Genomic DNA, 18394 nt, shown 5'->3' with positions numbered 1-18394 from the left:
AAAGGCAAAGCAAACAAAAAAAAAAACCCAAACATTTGCTCTTCCAAGGCAAGCAGTTAATGCTCTATGAGATGTTCATACATTTAGCACAAATCTAAATACACTCACCTTTTGCGCAATGGTTGAGAACTTCAGGACATTGAGTGTCTCATCATAGGCAGAACAACACTGACTAATATTGATGATCATACATATTTTCCCTTTTCCAGTGAAAAAACTTTGGAAATAGTGGGTCAGTTTACTTTCTCGGAAAGGCACATGTTGTTGAAACCTATGGGAAATTTTGAAAATACAGCAAGTTAAAATATATTTCCATGTAGGGTTATGAATATGGCTCAGTATGAGAGCTCTTGCCTAGTACATATGTACACACATATGTACACACGCACGCATGCGTGAGCACACGAGCACACACAGACACACACTAGTATCTGCTATGGAAAGAAAGTAATCACTACAAGGTGTCGTGTAAGAAACAGGTTTTCTAAAGAAGCAAAGTTAAGAATGTAAGGATTGTAAGATTTACACTGACGACACTTACTTTGACTTTTCACTGTTCTTCAAAACATTGATACACTTCCCCAGGGTCAATAAAGAAGTGTTGATATTCCCAGCCTCTCTTAACCTTTCACCTTCGTTTTGTGTCTTCATGCTTCGTTCTGAACCAGCAAGATCACATAAAGACAATCTAAATCAACCCCCCCAAAAAAAGGTTACTGTAAAATTTTTCAATATGTTTCAAAATAACTACAATTTTAAAAATGTTCAACTTACTCACTAACTCGTGTTACACGAGGTATTTCAGAATCTTCTATCTGTAATATTCTAATAGTGAATATGCTGTGACTAAAAAGAGGAACACAAAGATCAAGTGTTATCATTCCATTTCAACGTCCATGCTCTATGAGAGACAAGCATCTAAACCTGCACTCCTAGTTCCGTCCGTCATCTGTCAGATACCTTTTTGTAACTAGCTGCCAGACATGTCAACCCTATCCTCCACTCTCACCCAGGCCCGCCCAACTATATAGCATCACATTATCACTTGCCATACTCCAAATCCCTCAAACCTTTCCTTCTTAGCACACCAAGTTCTACTAATTATTAATAAAATCATGTGTAATAAGATTCAATATGCAGCTATCCGTGAGGATAATTCAAACAGATCTAAAGTTCAAGGCCAGCCTTGGCTACTGAATGGGACTCTGTTTAAAAATAAAAAGTAAAATGCTGGCTGGAGATGTATATAGGTCAGCAGTAGAATGCCTGCCTAGTACATGTGAGACCCTGGACTATGGGGAAAACAAGAATGTCCTTGCAGAGATCATACTAGCAGGGAAAATGCTGTGATGTACAGCTACATTCCCTGAAAATATACAAAGCATAAAGCAAAACACAAATCTGTCGTATATACACGCTGCTGTAGATTTATCATTCTATGTCCATCTTATTGTAGAGACACAGGGCATTTCCTCCTTAAGAGGAAGAATTTATGCATCTCACTGATAAAGCTTATTCTGTCTCCTGTATTCCTAACCCACTCATCACAAACATCTTTCCTTAACCCCCTGAGAGTATGGCCTGAATCATTTCTCAAATAGTACATATTAGGGTAAGGCTCAGAGAAAAAAAGGTCACCACTTTAAGCAACTGGGAAAATGATCCAGGACCCTGACATAAAGAGTAAAAATGCCTCAGAAACATCCTGCATATTGGAAAGCCTAATATCCAGGCACATCAACTAGCATTTTTATTTACAGTTGATTTTCATGCCTATAAATTGACAGTACGTGGATGTGACCAGTAGTAAAACTAGCTTCTTATATTTGCATAGACTACTGTGCTTTTCTCAGGATTGTACCCTAGGGTTCAAGACTTACCTTCTACTGGAAGCATTGTTCAGTTTGGTGAAGGCAACACTCTGATGTTTCACTCCTAGTTTTAAGAGTCTATATGCTTCTTTAGAGTCAGATACCTGGATCCACTGCAGATCTTTAACAAATAAAGAAGATATACACTAGTTTGGAAAAAGATAGCATTTGTGTTACAGTATAATCTTTGCAAAGTATTTTCCTAGCACCACATAAAATCTTTCTTCTGGTCACACATCCTAGAGCACTGCCACAAGACATGAAAAGATAGGCTATAAAGACACTTAGTATTTAAGTTTCGCAAGCACACATGGAGGACATAACATTTAACAGTTCCAAATACAAAGCAAAATAATGTAAAGAACATCCTGCACTTTATCACCACAAATATAATTAACATTCAAGCAAACTGATCATGCTAGCTAGACCTTCTTCTACTCAATTATAATAAATATAAAATATACTTCCAAAGCACAAACTCATTTTTTTCAGTTAATGCCAGGACTGAAAGAGTCAGGTGGTACAAGGTCAAGATACATCAAAACAAGGTGCAGGTTAGAGACCCTTCTTTAGGAACACAATAGTCAGCAGCAAAGTAAACACACGTTAATTTAGCAGGAACTAAACAGGGATTACAATATGAAAGAAAGCTAGCTCGGACTCTTCAGTTTGTTGTTATGGTTACAGACTGGGTGGGCCTAAGTTAAGTTCCTCAACTATGTTGTTTTTCTGGGCTACCAGAGGTTAGCCCCAGGGAGCACTTGTTATGCTAGTTCCTAGGAGTGATTCAGCTGCAAATCTAATGTAGCCTGCCTTATGTTGACTAAGAATGAGGATTTCACCTGATCTTGCCCTGGGATAGTTCTCTCATTCTGTAAGCTTTAATGCCCTACCCACAATGCTGGAGGCAATTAGTTTGAATGGCTTAAGATTCCAAGTCAGGGTTTGACTAGGACAGAAAGCAATGTCAAGCAATGTCCGAATTTTCTCTTGCTAGCTGTAAAGAAATGATATCTTGGTGAGTTCCTAGCACACAAGTAAGAGGACATATCTGGGCCACCTCTGAGTTTGGGGTGCCAGGCGACAATGTGGAGGCAGGATACTGACTTTCCTTGAAGTTTATGCCTCAAATACGCAAAGTGTGCGTAGCAAGTTAATAATGGATAAAAAAATTAATTAAAAAAAAAACCTGTCTATTGCATATACTCATCAGAAAACCTACTAGTAAACTTTGGAACGATAAGATTCAAACGGCAGCTAACACACCTTTTATAAAAGAATAGCCCTTTATGTCCTGGGAAAGACGGAGCATCTTTCTCTTCTGAAACTTAGAGGACACAGGAACGAACAAATCGTAAATACTTTCATTGTAAATCTCAAAGAAAGAAACCCACACAGAATACTTTATATTATCCACATTCAGAGTAGACCGGGCACAATTGTTCATGGATTCTTCAAATTCTGGGATAGTCAAAGAGTTTGTTAAGTGTCCTATAACAGTAACAAAAGGCATAAAATTAAGACGTTGACTAAATATGAAACAGAAATATATAGATCATGACTCCTAAAATCCTTAATCTCTTTACCATCTATACTGAAACATTTTAGGGAGCAAAGGAACAAATATTTGTGGCAATGAAAGCTTAGTTTCTTTTAATCTTATTTGTTTTGAAGTAAAAAAGAATCAAATACAAATTAATGCAAATGACCAAGAAAAATAAGAGCAACTCTCTAATTAAATATTAAAGTCAGAGAAAATACATTCATGATACTAAGTATAAATGAAACCTTACAGCTACTCACAGTTCATACAACTTTGAAACATTTTGGAGGTACTGTAGGTACTACATGATCAAAAATCAACACTGAGAGTGATTCTGAAAACAAAACCTTTCAAATATATTTCAAGACAAGCAAATGTACATAAGTGAAAAAAGAATCCTTACCACAAAGAATGTCATAACTGTCATTATGTATGGTGACCTAAAAAAGAGTAGAATTTAAAAACACTTTTTGTTAAAAGCAAAATAACTAATATTTTAATCACCTATCCAATTAAGCCATGAACAAATTCATAACATTTCAAATACTGTTGGTGTTGGGTTTGGTTTGGTTTTTTGAGGCAGGTTCTTATGAAGCCCAGAATGGCTTCAAACTTGCTAATGTATATAACAGAGGATGCCCTTAAAATTCTGATCTGCCTGCCTCTACCTCTTAGTTGCCAGGACTAAAGGTATATGCACCATGCCTAGTTTTGTGCAGTGCTAGGATATTAATCTGGAATTATGTGAATACTAAACAAATACTAACAAAGAGCCACATCCCTACCCCTTAAGTTTAGTTTTATTTCTCTAAACTCCAATATGTGTTATCCATATACCTTTGGTATGGAGCTATCCATGTAAGCATGGTTGACTGTTCATAGACCCCACTCTTAATGAATACTGGCTTTCCTTTCCCACAAAGACATCCATTGTCCAAAACTCCTCAGTTGGTGGGGGCTCATGAACCCCCTTTCCCACTCATGCTAATGTCAACTAGCTTATATCTTATCCAGGCATCCATACTTGATGCAAATTGATGAGTACAGAGCCAAAAGATATGATTTCTGGTCCTCTCCAAACTTTGGTGCTTACAATCTTTCTGTTCCCTCTTCCAAAATAGGCCCCGCTCTTTGGAGAGGGAGGTGTGATTCAGATGTTTTGATTGTAGCTGAGTACTACACTGACACTTACTCTCTGTCCTTTGACCGGTTCTAAGTTTGAAATAGGATCTGGGATGCGGGTCGCAAATGAACAAATGGCTCACTTGTTAAAGGCACTAGCTTCTGTTGCAGAGGACCTAAGTTTGGTTCCCAGCACCATAGTGGCTCTAAGTACCTCTAACTCCAGTTCTAAGCGGTCCAAAGCCTTCTTCTGGCCTCTGTAACATGTACATGCTTTATATATATATAATACACACACATGCCAATGCTCATACAGAAAATAAAATAAAGAGAAGTCTTTAAAAATAAAGGGGTAAAGGAGGATCTCCCTGCCTTCCAGGCTAGCACTAAAAACCTGGACTCAAGAAATCCACATGCCTCAGGGTCTGGAATAAGTCATAATTTCAGACACTCAGTACTACTCCTAAAGTCTTAAAGAGGAAAATCATTACTATTTTGAAATTTCTAATTAAAACAAATTAATACCTTTTTAATCTTTATCAATAAAACTATCTGAAAACTTAAAATCCAGGAAAACTTAAAATCCAGAAAGAGATAAACTCATTTTAAAATTCTCTGAAACAAGGTACTATCTTCCATAAAAACAGTACCCTCCATTGCATAGCACTGCTTCATAGCATACTATGCATTCATTTTTCAATTTATCAATCTGTATTATGGTTTGAATGTTCCCACTAAACTTTTATATTGAAAAATAATCCCCACTGTGAATTATTAAAGGTAAAAGGCCAGGCACAGTGGTTCCCTCCATTAATTTCAATACTGGCAATTAAAAGGCAGATCTTTATGAGTTCAAAGCAAGCCTGATCTACACAGTAAGTTCCAAGCCAGAGCTGCAGTGACAACCCTGTTTCAATTTTGAGGGGGGGGGGGGGAAAGAAGAGGTGATTAAATCACAAGGGCTCTGGCCTCATGGATTAATCCATTTATTAATCAGTAGATTAATGTTTATCTCAGAATTGGTAAGCTATAAAAATCTGTTTGGCTTTGTATGCGATGCCCTAGATCACCTTGAGACTCTGTACTAAGTCCCCACCAACAATAAAAGGCCCTTACTAGCTCAAAATTTTGGTAACTTCCTGGATCCAGAATCAGTGAAATGACTAAGAAGGCGCAGGCTCTTGGTGCCAAGACTGAAGACCTAAGTAAGATCCCCACAGCCCAAACAGTAGAGAAAGCAGACAACCTAAGTTTTCCTGAAACTTTGACAGACCAAATACAGACAGACACACATAGACACATACACAAGCACACACACACATATATATATTTAACATTAAAAAAAATTCCTGGTTGCAGAAGTAGGAGCTAACTCTAAACTACCCAGTCAGAAGTATTCAATTATAACAACTATAATAGCCTCTCTACACAAAGGCAAAACCATGTCCCCTAAACATCTGAAACATTGTTAGATTATAGTACATTAACAAAAAGTTACATACTAAATGAATATTGAAAAAAAACAAAAAGCATAAAGAACAAAAAACAAATAAAGGCTAGGGAAGGCTCAGCAGATGAAGCACCTGTTACCTAAGCCTGATGACCTGATTTCGGTCCCCAGAACCAACAGCAGAAGGAAGGGACCAACTTTCCCAAGTTGTCCTCTGACTTCATTTATACCTTGGCACACGTACACCAGCATTCTCACATACACATCATACACATAAAAAAATTGTATACGTGTGTGTGTGTGTTGTGTACATATTTAAAGAAAAGCAAAATATACAAAAGAGAAGCCAATGACAGTCTGGAAAAGTTATAAGCCATTACTAATGCATTTAACTTTTCTGTGTGTTTTGCTTGATTGAACAGAGTGTGTCATACATGCTAGACTAGCCTTCTACCACCACACTAAATCTCTAGCCCTTAGGACTTATTTAATGAGTTCTTTAAAAATAAGAATAAATCAAATGGCAACAAACACCTAAAATTTCACAAGAAAAACTCTAAGATGCACTAATTACCTCATTTATAGAGAAATATAAACAAAGAACTGAGACCATTGTTTGGTGTCTACCTATAGACTAGTAAGTCACTCTCAGGGCCAAGTGTTGGGCACATGCATGTAATCCCAGCACCAGGGACCTAAGGCAGGCAGACTGAGAATCAAAGACAAGCCAAGGCTATATAGTGAGATTGTGTCCATAAAAGGAAGAGAAACTGCTCACTCGAACTCAGTTTAGAGAAAGTAACAGGAAATATATTTGAAATAGTACATCTACTCACTGAAGCACTGACTATAGATGGTTCACCAATATAAAATTAGTTTTTAAGCTAAGTTTTTAAAGGAAGAAAGGAAGTTGAACACATAAAATTAACTGCTAGTAGACACGATGATACAGAGTACTAAGAGATTTAAGTCATTATTGAGAACGTAGGTTATTTTTAAAAGAACAATATTTCACTTCTGTTTAAAAGAAAACTGTATTTTGCATTAACAAAGGGGGAATGAGAATATAGCTCAAATAACCAGTATCAGAAAAATAAAATGTGAAGGTACTGCATACGTGTGTATCCATTCAGAGACAAAGCTCTCTGCAGGAGGCAGGAGTGTGGTGTACCCAGTAAGTGGAGCACCCAGGTCGCAGAGGCAGGAAGAGAGCAAAGTTGAGGTAGCTAAGCTAACTAGGGAACCTGTCATAAAATCGTCTTTCATTTCATACCTTTCTTTTCTTTAAATTTTTTTATGTTATTTTCAAATTAATATCTCATATTTTCAAAGTATAATACTAATTCTATATCAAAAAAGAACAGTTATCATTTACATTTCTTAGTATTGCCATTTGCTGCCTTACATATTTTTTTCAAAACCACTATGACCAAAACCAGATTATAATACAAGTTAAAATTATCCTGAAAGTTTACAAAAAAATTTCATGAGTTTGATATTTTATGTTCTAAACTACTGGTGTACCTCTTTAATTTGTCGCAGCAATGTATTTTTGTTAGCACTTTCCTCTTTCTCCTGATCAGATGATAATTGTAAGTATTCTCTACATCTGTGTGGTTTGAAGTTCATCTTCATATACAGTCTTTCCTGAAGACTATCAAACAATACATTCAGTGTTCTAGGCAAAATGCCAATGTTTTCTTCTGTGCCTATAAAATAGGACAAAGGCAACATTTTCGGATTAACAAAGCTCCTTTTACACTACCTAATAAGCAAGAGTACAAAGGAAAAATGCAATAACAAGGAATTACTCAGGTTTCTATCATCTTAGTCTTTACTATACTGTCAACATATTCTGATCCGATACCCAGAAATTATATTCAGATCTAGCCTAATATGATTTCCTATCGCCCAGAATTACAAAATGAAAATACAAAGTTCCTCATTTATTCCATGCTTAATTCTCTAAAGCATAATTCTTAACATTATTTTACTTTCTATTATATGTATAAAATAATTTTATACATATATTTGAATTAAATACCATCAGCAACATATATGTGACATGTTTTAAAAAATTAAAAGGACATTCAGATAAGATGGCTAGATAGAAGTTGTCTCTGTGTAACCAGGTTGAGGAGAGTTAGGACAAGAAAATGATAGAACACAGCAGGGGAGGTGGTATAATTGTAAAGTGCTTGTCCAGCAACAAAATGGACATCAGTGTTCAGAGAAATAAGCCAAATTTGAAAGCAAATGTGTATTATTTCCTCTCCTATGAAGATCTTGATTTAAATTGAGAAAGAGTATATCACTAAAGTAGGAAAAGAACTGTGAAGAAGAAATGAAAGCGAAGAAGAGAAATGAAGGGAAGAGAAGGCAAAAACAGAGGGCTAGAATATATGTAACTATAAACATATATATCATATATCTATGATCTATAACATGCAAGCAGAAAGAAAGACTATTGAAAAGGAGGAGGTGAGAAGAGAAAGGGATGGGATTGAGTGAATAAAGTAGGGTAAGTGAAAACAACATATAGTGACATAAATACACGAAAATGGCAAAATGAAACCAATATTTCCATTTTGTTTCCTGAGATAAGGTCCCATTATTTAGCTCTGGCTAGCCTGGAACACACTACATAGACCGGTCTGTCCTGGAACCCAAAAAGCAGCCTGCCTCTCCCTCCTAAGTGCTGGGAATAAAGGAGTGCATCAATTCCTCCAGCCCCAATACCTTCAGTGTGAACGTGTTTATAGGTCTTAAAAACATGTACACATAAATAATACTTAACACGCTGTGGTTATGTTTATATACTTATTCACATATTGTGGTGGTCTGAATAGGAATGGCCCTACAGACTCATATGCTTGAATGCTTGGCCCATAGGGACCTTGCTGGAGGAAGTGTGTCACTGTAAAGGTAGGCTTGGAGATCTCAGGAGCTCAATCCAATTCTCTTTCTGTCCACTGAACTGAATGTGAAAACTCCATGCTCCTTCTCCAGCACCATGTCTGCTTGCACACTGCCATGATTCCCACCATGAAGATAACGGACCTCTGAACTGTAAGCCAGCCCCAATTAAATATTTCCCTTCATAAGAGTGCTGTGGTCATGGTTCCTCTTTACAGTATTAGAAATTCTAAGACATATACACACATGCATATACATAACAATAATAATTAAAGAAAATGAGGTCATGAGTTGGAGAAGGAGAGCAGAGCATATATAAAAGGAGCTAGGAGAGAAGAAATGATGTGGTTATATATAATAAAATAGTAAAATTACAAAATGTGGACTATATGATGGAAAATTACTACATCGTTAGGAATTAATAGTTCTTTTCTAGTCAAAATAAACAATATTTACCTTGAAATGTATATGTTTTTCCAGAATTGGTCAGCCCATATGTGAAGATCAGTCGACTGTGTCCTTTTAAGAGGTCCTTTACTGGCTGCATAATGCAACCCAGAAAGAACTCTTTCTGTGAAGTTTCAGGTCCAAAAACCTATAAGACCATTTTAGGATCGAGCTTTTAAGAAAATTCATGTTCCAAAATTATTAAACGTTTTAAATATTTATTTAATAAATATCATCTCTCTACCACAAGAGTACACTGGCAGGTATTTAACTGCTATCAAACAAATGTTTAGGATAGAAACTTCAAGGCTGGCAAGATGATTGATTCAGTGGGTCAAGTTGCCTGCCAGCCAGCCTAACAACCTGAGATAAATCCCATGTAAAAGAGGCGAACAAAGAATCCTACAGCCGGGCGGTGGTGGCGCATGCCTTTAATCCCAGCACTTGGGAGGCAGAGGCAGGCGGATTTCTGAGTTCGAGGCCAGCCTGGTCTACAGAGTGAGTTCCAGGACAGCCAGGGCAACACAGAGAAACCCTGTCTCGAAAAAACCAAAAAAAAAAAAAGAATCCTACAAGATCCTCACATGCACGTCACGCACACCATGGCATGCACACAGTTAATAAAATTTAACTAAAAAATAACTCTAAGACAGAAATCTCACACACCCAGCTGATCAATTTTTCAAAGTTTAGAAAAGAATAAAAAGGACAATAAAATAATTTATGATCAATACAATGATTTACTCACTTCAAAGAGCAAGGACAGGGTGCTGGGTATACTTCAGGGGCAAAGTATGTGCTTTACATGTGCAAGGCCTTCACTCAGGCTACTACACGGCTCCCTCACACACAAACACTCCCTCAGCTTCCCACAGTACTTCCTTACCCTAGAAAAACTGAATTTCTGTGCCATCTGTCCCGAGCTCTTCTCACTTAAGTGGCCAAGGATACTTTGAGGGTCTTTCAGCAGAACAGTCTGTGAATCCAGAACTTGTATACAGCCCTAGAAAACATGTCCACAATTAAGAACCGCATTTATGAATGAAAGCAAAACATTAAAATCGAATCAAATTCAATACAAACCTCAGCCTCATGTTCTTTTTCTAACTGTGTAAATGGTCTTATTCGAAGACAAACCTGAAGGTAGTTTTTAGATCCCAAACTGTTTGCCTACAAAACAAAACAAAACAAAAACAAAAAGGCCACTTAAAAAAGAAAAGTAAAGCATAGCTTCTCAGAGATTAACTGTCTTCATACAGCTGATTATGTAATAATCCACAGAATTTTTATTCAGTCTCTAACTTGTATTGGCTTTGTTTCTTAGTGTTTCTACAACCAAGGTCTTGCTATTATATAGCTAAGGCTAGCCAGAGCTTCACAGTTTTTCTTGGGGGTGATGTTTTTTGTTTGGCTGGTAAGGGGTGTCTTGGCTAGCATGTGGGCTTCAGAGGACAACTTTCAAGAGTCGTTCCTTTCCCTCTCCTATGTGGGTCTTAAGGATCAAACACAGAGGGTTAGGCATCCCAACATCAGCTATTCCCACTGAAACATGAACCAGCTTCTAAATTGTGATTCTCAGGTACAAGTATTGCAGGCCTGCACCATTATACCCAGCCAGTACATGTTTAACTACTTATACATTTAAAAAACGGAAAATGGGCTGAGCAGTGGTGGTGAGAACCTTTAATTCCAGCACTTGGAAGTAAAGGCAGGCAGATCTCTTGAGTTCGAAGCCAGCCTGGACTACAGAGTGAGTTCCAGGACAGCTAGGACTACATAAAGAAACCCTGTGCCCCCACGCCCCCCAAAAAATGGATGAAAGTGGGGAAAGGCTAGAGAGATACTTTAAGGATTAAGAGTGTATAGTGTTCTTGTAGAGGACCTGAGATCAATTCCAGCATCAATGTCAGACAGCTCACTACCATTTGTAACTCTAATTCCGAATCTGACATCTTCTTCTGATGCCCTGAGGCACCAGACAAACATGATACATACATACACATACAGGCAAAACACTGATACACGTGTAATAAAATAAATCTTACAAAACAAACAAACTCAAAACCAAACCTGAGTGTTCCAGGTATGCTATCACACACCTATAATCCCAGATACTCTGAAGGTAAAGCAGGAAGATCAAAAATGGAAGCCTTCAAGATATACACAAGTTCAAGGCCTGTCTGGGCAACTTAAAAGATCTTAGAGATAAAGTTCAGTGGTGAAGTGATGACCTAACATATTCAGGCCATGGCTTTTATCAAGATAATTCAGATTTCCTAAAAACAGGTAAATATGAGAAGCTTTTAATCTCCATAGATGAGGAGAAGGGAGAGGGAACTCAGTTGTGAGAACTCAGTAATTTTAGTAGGAGGTTCAGGAATTCAAGGTCATTCTCGCAATGGTGGCTCATGCCTTTAATCCCAGCATTTGGGAGGCAGAGGCAGGTGGATTTCTGAGTTCAAGGACAGCCTGGTCTACAGAGTGAGTTCCAGGACAGCCAGGGCTACACAGAGAAACCCTGTCTCGAAAACAAAACAAAACAAAAAAAAAACAAAGTTCATTCTCAGCCACATACAAGTTCCAGACTAGATCTAGATTAAGTGATATAAATATAGCTGTCCTTCTCAGAAACAACAAATCCTAGGACTACAGAGATGCAGAGACTGACGGGTAGGATGAGGGAGAGCTACAAAGAGAGACACTGCCTCAAAAATGAAAGTAAACTTTATCCTAACTGGATAAAGTTCACAGAGATGTAGAGTTTGGGGCTAGGTGAGTGTTCGAGTGGCTTCTTTAAACCAGCTGTGTGATATTCTACTTCTAAATTAATTAAAATAAGGTGATTCTATTTAAATAAATTTACCCATTTAAATAAAAAACAGGAAAGGTTTTTGAACACTTAATTCACATAATTCATTGACTTGATAAAAGTCATTTATAAAAATAATTAATCATGAAAAAAATGAAATAAAATTTTTATCAACTCTATTCAACACTGCACTAGAACTATTCCTACCCAGGGCAATCAAACACATTCACCATTTACAAGAATACAAAATATTCTAGGCCGGGCAGTGGTGGCACACGCCTTTAATTCCAGCACTTGGGAGGCAGAGGCAGGCGGATTTCTGAGTTCAAGGACAGCCTGGTCTACAGAGTGAGTTCCAGGACAGCCAGGGCTACACAGAGAAACCCTGTCTCAAACAAACAAACAAAAAATTCTAGAATAGAAATAGATGAGTAAATAGCGCAATGCAATAAAAGCCACCAAACACTGCTGGGAGCAATTACAGAACCAGCCCTAAAAAAGAGATGACTGCTCTGTGTTTGGAACACTCGATGCTGTTATGATGAATGTTTTCCAAACTGATACACAGATTCAATGCATTCTCAATTAAACATTTTCTTCCAGAAAGCTTATATGGAAAAATTGACAAATTTATTTTAAACCTCATTTAGAAAGGTAAAGGATGAATTACATAGAAAACTACTGAGCGACTCTGAAAAAGAACCTTGAAGTACATATGGTCACTACCTGACTTCAATACTTATCTTTCATGCTTCAGGAACTGAAAGTTTCCTACTATCAGAAACATGTACTGGGGGCACAGACGGATTTCTCTGACCCCGCTTTCCTATGATCCTATCAGCTATTTACTGGATTAGAAGTATTTTGGAACATTTGCATGACAATGGAGACACTGTTGGTTCAGTTCCAGAATTGCATAATATTCAACTCCAGAACTGCATAATAAAGTAATTATTACAATCAATTAAGCCACATGAATATTCTACCATTAGCTTAACCAGCAGAGAATTAAAATCTGAAAATGTTTTATTAAATGTTTTCAAATGCCTACCAGGTTAGGATAAATACATTCTAGGTTGTATAAGCCCACTGTTTTGAAAATGAACTGTTATTTATTACTTTTGCCCCAGGGTGCCTTTGAAAAGTTAAAATACAGATAGGCAGTTGGTAGTATATGCCCTTGATGCCATCACTCAGGAGACAGAGGCAGGCAGATCTCTCTGAGCTCAAGGCAAGCCTTGTCTACACATCAAATTCTAGGACAGCCAGGCCTACACAGAGAAACCCTGTGTGTGTGTGTGGGGGGGGGGGGGGGGGGGGGGGGGGGGGGGGTAGAAGAGGAGAAGGAAGAAGAGAAGCAACAGCAACACCACCACCACCACCACAATACAAATCTGCTTTAAATCTAGAAAGTTTATGGAAACTGTTTCTGAAATAAACACATGTTCCCTGGAGCAAAATAATCAAGTGTTCTTCTTACATTATACTTACCCCAGCGTTTGAGGCGACTAAGGAAAACTCATGAGAGAGATCAAGCTTAACACCATCAAAATTGATTTCCGAAGGCCTTGCAATTGGGTCAGCACTTAAAACATAAGATGGTCTAGACAATCCATCTTGATTCAAATGTGATTCCATTCTGCAAGAAGAACAGCAGCAACCTCTTTAAGCTGCCTTAATAAATCAGCATGTAAGCCACCCACATTTTGAAGTCTACACTCCTAGAAATTTAGACATAATTGAGTTAGCAGACTACCATGCATGGAACTGCGGATTCCATCCCAAGCATAAATAGGGTGTGATGGCATGGGCCTATACTCCCAGCACTTAGGGAGATGGACCAGGAAAATCACCAAGTTGCAGGCCATCTTAGCTACACAGGATTATCCAAGGACAAGCTAGGCCAAAGACCTTGTCTCAAAGGAAAAAAAAATTAATAATAAGCTAGATAGGACAGCATGAGTTCAGACCACCCACCCCACAAGGCAAAAAGCAGGTAGATCTCTGAGTTTGAAGACAGCCTGATCCATATAGTGAGGGCCTGTCTCAAATTAACCAAATTATTTACATAAAAAAAATAAAGTCTAGAATCTAACCCACTACTTCCCCACCCCCACCCAAAAATAAATTGGATTTCAGAGAAAGAAAACATTAGGCTGCTTCACTTACTATGAAAAGACAAAAGGCCAAATTATATTTATAGATTCTGAATATACTAATATTGAACACATCCTACAGTTATTTGTGTGATCCAATTTGTTTAAGATTTATTCATTCATTTTATGTATACGGAGTACACTCTCGCTGTCTTCAGACACACCAGAAGAGGGCATCAGATTCCATTACGGAAGGTTGCTGGGACCTCTGGAAGAGCACTCAGTGCTCTTAACCACTGAGCCATCTCTCCAGCCCAGGATCCAATTTTTTTAGGTAGATTTATCCAAAGACATGTCATGAACAAATGCAATTAGTAAAAAAAAAAAAAAATTATGAAATGTTCACTTGACCTGATACTCTCCTCTCAGAAGTCAAACAGCAGAGAGAGCCCCAGGATCTGCTACTTTCATTACTTAGTATCTTCTGGAAAATGTTGCAAACCAAATTTTAGCATCTAGGTCTAAAACTCAGTTATCTGCAAAATAAATTCCTATTTTTTTCAGATTATAAGTAAAATAGTGAAATAATGCATATAAACTTTACATTTAAAATAAGAGAACTGGGTACTAGATAGTAGGGTGCAACTCTGGGTACCTGAGGTACCACAGCCAGGATCTCCAATAATAATGATGATGAGGACGACGACGACTGACTACGATGGAAAAAAATCAGTAACTAACACATCACAAGGTTTCATCTGAATATGGAATAATGTCATCACTGAACTATTAAACCTGAACTGAACATCAAATCCCTATAAGTAAACCAGACCAAAAAAAAAAAATTAACATTTAAAAAATTTTAAGAATCTACCAGATGCACAATACAAGCGAGAAAAGGACACCTCTCTCCTAATTTTTCAAAGAGACAGATTAACAATCTAATGCACCTAGCACCGTGATTCCCAATTTAAGTAAATGGACATTCATCTAAATTTGTTTACTCTTCACGGCAGGCTCAAAATATAGACCAACAGGAGTACTCAACTAAAACGGATTCACTTCCATTTTCTTTATATACACATAGAACCCAAATAAGCCTATTTTCTAGCCACAATGTAATGTGACATTTAAAACCCACTGGACTCGACCCAGAAAGAGACCTTGTCACGTGACAAAACAACTGCTCACCTTCAGGATTCAGGCAACCAGATGCGACAAGTCGTTTCGTGTCTATTAAAACTAATGTCTGCGAATCTAACGTGTACCTCCTTTAACAGACCAGGAAACCGAGGCCTAGACAGATTAAAGCCTTCCGCGACTTAACTACCTGAAGGTTCGGTTCAGCCCCACCTTCAGCAGCCCGGCACCTACACTACGGGCGCCACGAACCCCGTGAACGCAGACACGGCCGAGGCGTCGCAGCTTCAGGTCTTCAGTGCAAGCAGCCACCCTCTGAACCCCCAAAGCGTCAGCTCCTCACCTGCAGCAATCGCTTGTCCCTGCCCGCCTCGCCACGAGCAGCACCAAATCCTCCCGGTTTTCAAATTCAAACAATGGCGGCTAGGCACCGCGCTGAACCCTGGGAGTGGGCGGGGCTTCCGGAGAGCCCTGGGGGCCGGACTGGCTCGGGGCCGAGTTTCGTCCCCCTTCCGGAAAAGGCTTTCAAATCTAGAGGGCGGGACTTGGTGCTCTGGGAGACCAATGAGGCAGTAGCTCCTGAGGTACCGGGCTGGGAGTTTCTCGGGGCCAATTTAGGTTTGACCCTATCAGTACCTAGTCGGTACTCAGGTCCCAGGTTCCGTCCCAGACTCACTTGAGGACGAGCCTGGCTGAGGCCACTGTCTCCACACTGACTCCTGCGATGCCCCCAGGAGCGGAGGAATGGCAAACTAGTCACCTCAGAGTCCTGTCATTCCCGGGCCAGAAAGGACTTGCGACCTAGGACCAAGGTGACTCCCCACGTGGAGTGATCCTACTTGTCGATGACGGCCCTGGTGGATGAAATAGATTTTTTTCCTCAAGATACTTTTTAGGAGAATATCCTTCATCTCTTTACCCGCTTTTGGTTTCTCTGAAAGCATAAATCAGCTACCACTGAGAGGCAGTGTGCAGTGCCCAAAATGTAAGTGCCCATGTGTCCTCTGCTTCCCTGAAGTAACCCTTCGAGTGCAGGACTAATTTACTCATACATTGATACGACGAGAATTTACCACTGAGGCTGGACTTCACTTTGAATAAAAAGAATGCTGACGTAAATTGAGCATTTACCTTACGCCTCCCCTGGCACTAAGTTTCTAAAATGGATTGTCTGACTGGTGCAGAGAACCCCTTAAGGTAGGTAGGTATTGCTACCGTCCCATTTCAGACAATCTAAATAAGTAGTGAACACAGAAGTAAATGGAACCGGGATTTAAATTCAGCTGAAGAAGTTTCGTGACCTTACTTTTCTGTGATCACATTTGCAGCTGTTTCACTTGATGGGAAGCATTTCTGGAACACTTGCTCGACAAACTTAGTGTTTTCCGACCTTGATCCAGTATTTACATCTCCCACCACTAACCTGCCTCTGACTTCTCTCATACACACACACACACACACACACTCCTCCCCCACAAAATAAATTTTAGAGGAAATAGTTTGGAATAGATAAGTAGATACAAGGCCAAAATGAAAAAAAAAATGAACAAAGAGATGTAAAGATGAAAGAAAAGATTGAAATAGAAACCTTTTTTCCCTTCCAGTTTGGAATTTATGTTTTGTTTTATAAACAAAATTTCTACGTAGCCCAGGCTGGCTTCAACCTCTTTCCAATGCTGAAACTATAGGACTGTACCAGCACAATTCTCCAGCTGAACATTAAGTACTAATGGGCTGTGTCAATTTTCATTGCTCCTTCAGATAAGCCTATCCCCTGGATTCAATTTTCCACCTTACCTCACAATGTCTTGTTGCTTTTGCTGGTTATTAATTCTCAGCCCTCTGAGGGGCACTTTTACCCGTTGGTTTTGCAAACATTTGTTGAAAATTTGCAATACACTGTTTTTGAGGGTGGTAGAGACAGTAGGTGAGAAGGGTGAGCACAAAGACAATGTCTCTTAAGGACAAATTCTAACGGGGCTACAGCCATATCAGAAAACATTTACAGAAGTACAACTATATCAGGTGCTTTAAAGGAAATTGCCTTAGCGCTATAAGAGTGTGGTGGGGAAACCAGAGCAAATATTTGATCTGTATCATCAAGGATCATTAGGTATTAACTAGTTAAGTGATATGAATATCCCAAGTCCAGGACACATGATGCCAGGCACGAGCGCTGGGGAGAAAACAAAACCCAAGGGATCTCCTGTTATTTGGTTCTAACTCCCAGCAGCACTTCCAGGTTGACTATAAATGTTTTACACTTGAACCACTCTTCCCTGGGCCACTGGGTCAGCATGCTCCCTTTATAATTCTGATCTCATTGGCCAGGCTCCTATCTCTTTTACTCACACTCCAAATTAAAGGAATAATGAGTCCTGAGACCCCTACTCTCTACTGTCTTGTTTTCTATGTGACAAGTTAACCAACTCTTATAAACATCATCTTTTTTAAAAAAGATTTTTATTTTTTTATTTATTTTATGTGTATGAGTACATTGTAGCTGTACAGATATGGCTGTGAGCCATCGTGTGTGGCTGCTGGGAATTGAACTCAAGACCTCTGCCAGCCATCTCGCTCCGGCCCTGCTTGCTCCAGCGTTATTTACTGTAACTGTCTTCAGAGCACCAGAAGGGGGCATCAGATCTCATTATGAGTGGTTGTGAGTAACCATGTGGTTGCTGGGATCCAAACTCAGGACCTTCGGAAAAGCAGTCAGTGCTTTTACCTGCTGAGCCATCTCGCCAGCCCATAAACATCATCTTTATTCAGCTTTACCAGAGCATAATTCTTACTTCTCAGCTGGCCTCTAACTCACAAAGATCCTCCTGCCTCTGCCTCCTGAGTGCTAGTATTAAAGGCTTGTGCCACCATGCCTAGACAATTACTTGTTTTGTAATGTACTTGATGAGCTGTTTACCAACAGAGAATCACAGCAACTACAATTTACCTCAAAGAACTGACAAAACTGCATAAAACCAGTACAGGAAAAAAAAAAAA

The 18394-nt window shown here is 38.8% G+C and overlaps 1 protein-coding gene across 3 annotated transcripts in view; it reads right to left on the bottom strand.

Moving 5' to 3' along the window:
* Nucleotides 1-15831, bottom strand: part of Kif20b (kinesin family member 20B) — a 56074-nt gene extending 40243 nt beyond the window's left edge. For all 3 annotated transcript variants that reach the window (XM_031390150.1, XM_031390151.1, XM_031390152.1), the window contains exons 1-12: nucleotides 15738-15831; nucleotides 13650-13797; nucleotides 10433-10519; nucleotides 10236-10352; nucleotides 9359-9497; nucleotides 7511-7695; nucleotides 3818-3854; nucleotides 3138-3362; nucleotides 1881-1992; nucleotides 775-846; nucleotides 542-688; nucleotides 109-271 (exon numbers count right to left, since the gene is read on the bottom strand). In XM_031390150.1, the coding sequence (XP_031246010.1) occupies nucleotides 109-271; nucleotides 542-688; nucleotides 775-846; nucleotides 1881-1992; nucleotides 3138-3362; nucleotides 3818-3854; nucleotides 7511-7695; nucleotides 9359-9497; nucleotides 10236-10352; nucleotides 10433-10519; nucleotides 13650-13796 (1431 nt within the window). In that variant the 5' untranslated portion in view covers nucleotide 13797; nucleotides 15738-15831. The remainder of the gene's footprint in view (nucleotides 1-108; nucleotides 272-541; nucleotides 689-774; nucleotides 847-1880; nucleotides 1993-3137; nucleotides 3363-3817; nucleotides 3855-7510; nucleotides 7696-9358; nucleotides 9498-10235; nucleotides 10353-10432; nucleotides 10520-13649; nucleotides 13798-15737) is intronic.
* Between the last annotated feature and the right edge of the window lie 2563 nt (nucleotides 15832-18394).

The sequence above is a fragment of the Mastomys coucha genome, unplaced genomic scaffold, assembly GCF_008632895.1.
Source record: "Mastomys coucha isolate ucsf_1 unplaced genomic scaffold, UCSF_Mcou_1 pScaffold21, whole genome shotgun sequence".
Classification (NCBI taxonomy): Eukaryota; Metazoa; Chordata; class Mammalia; order Rodentia; family Muridae; genus Mastomys; species Mastomys coucha.
This window is presented reverse-complemented; position numbering and strand designations above follow the sequence as displayed.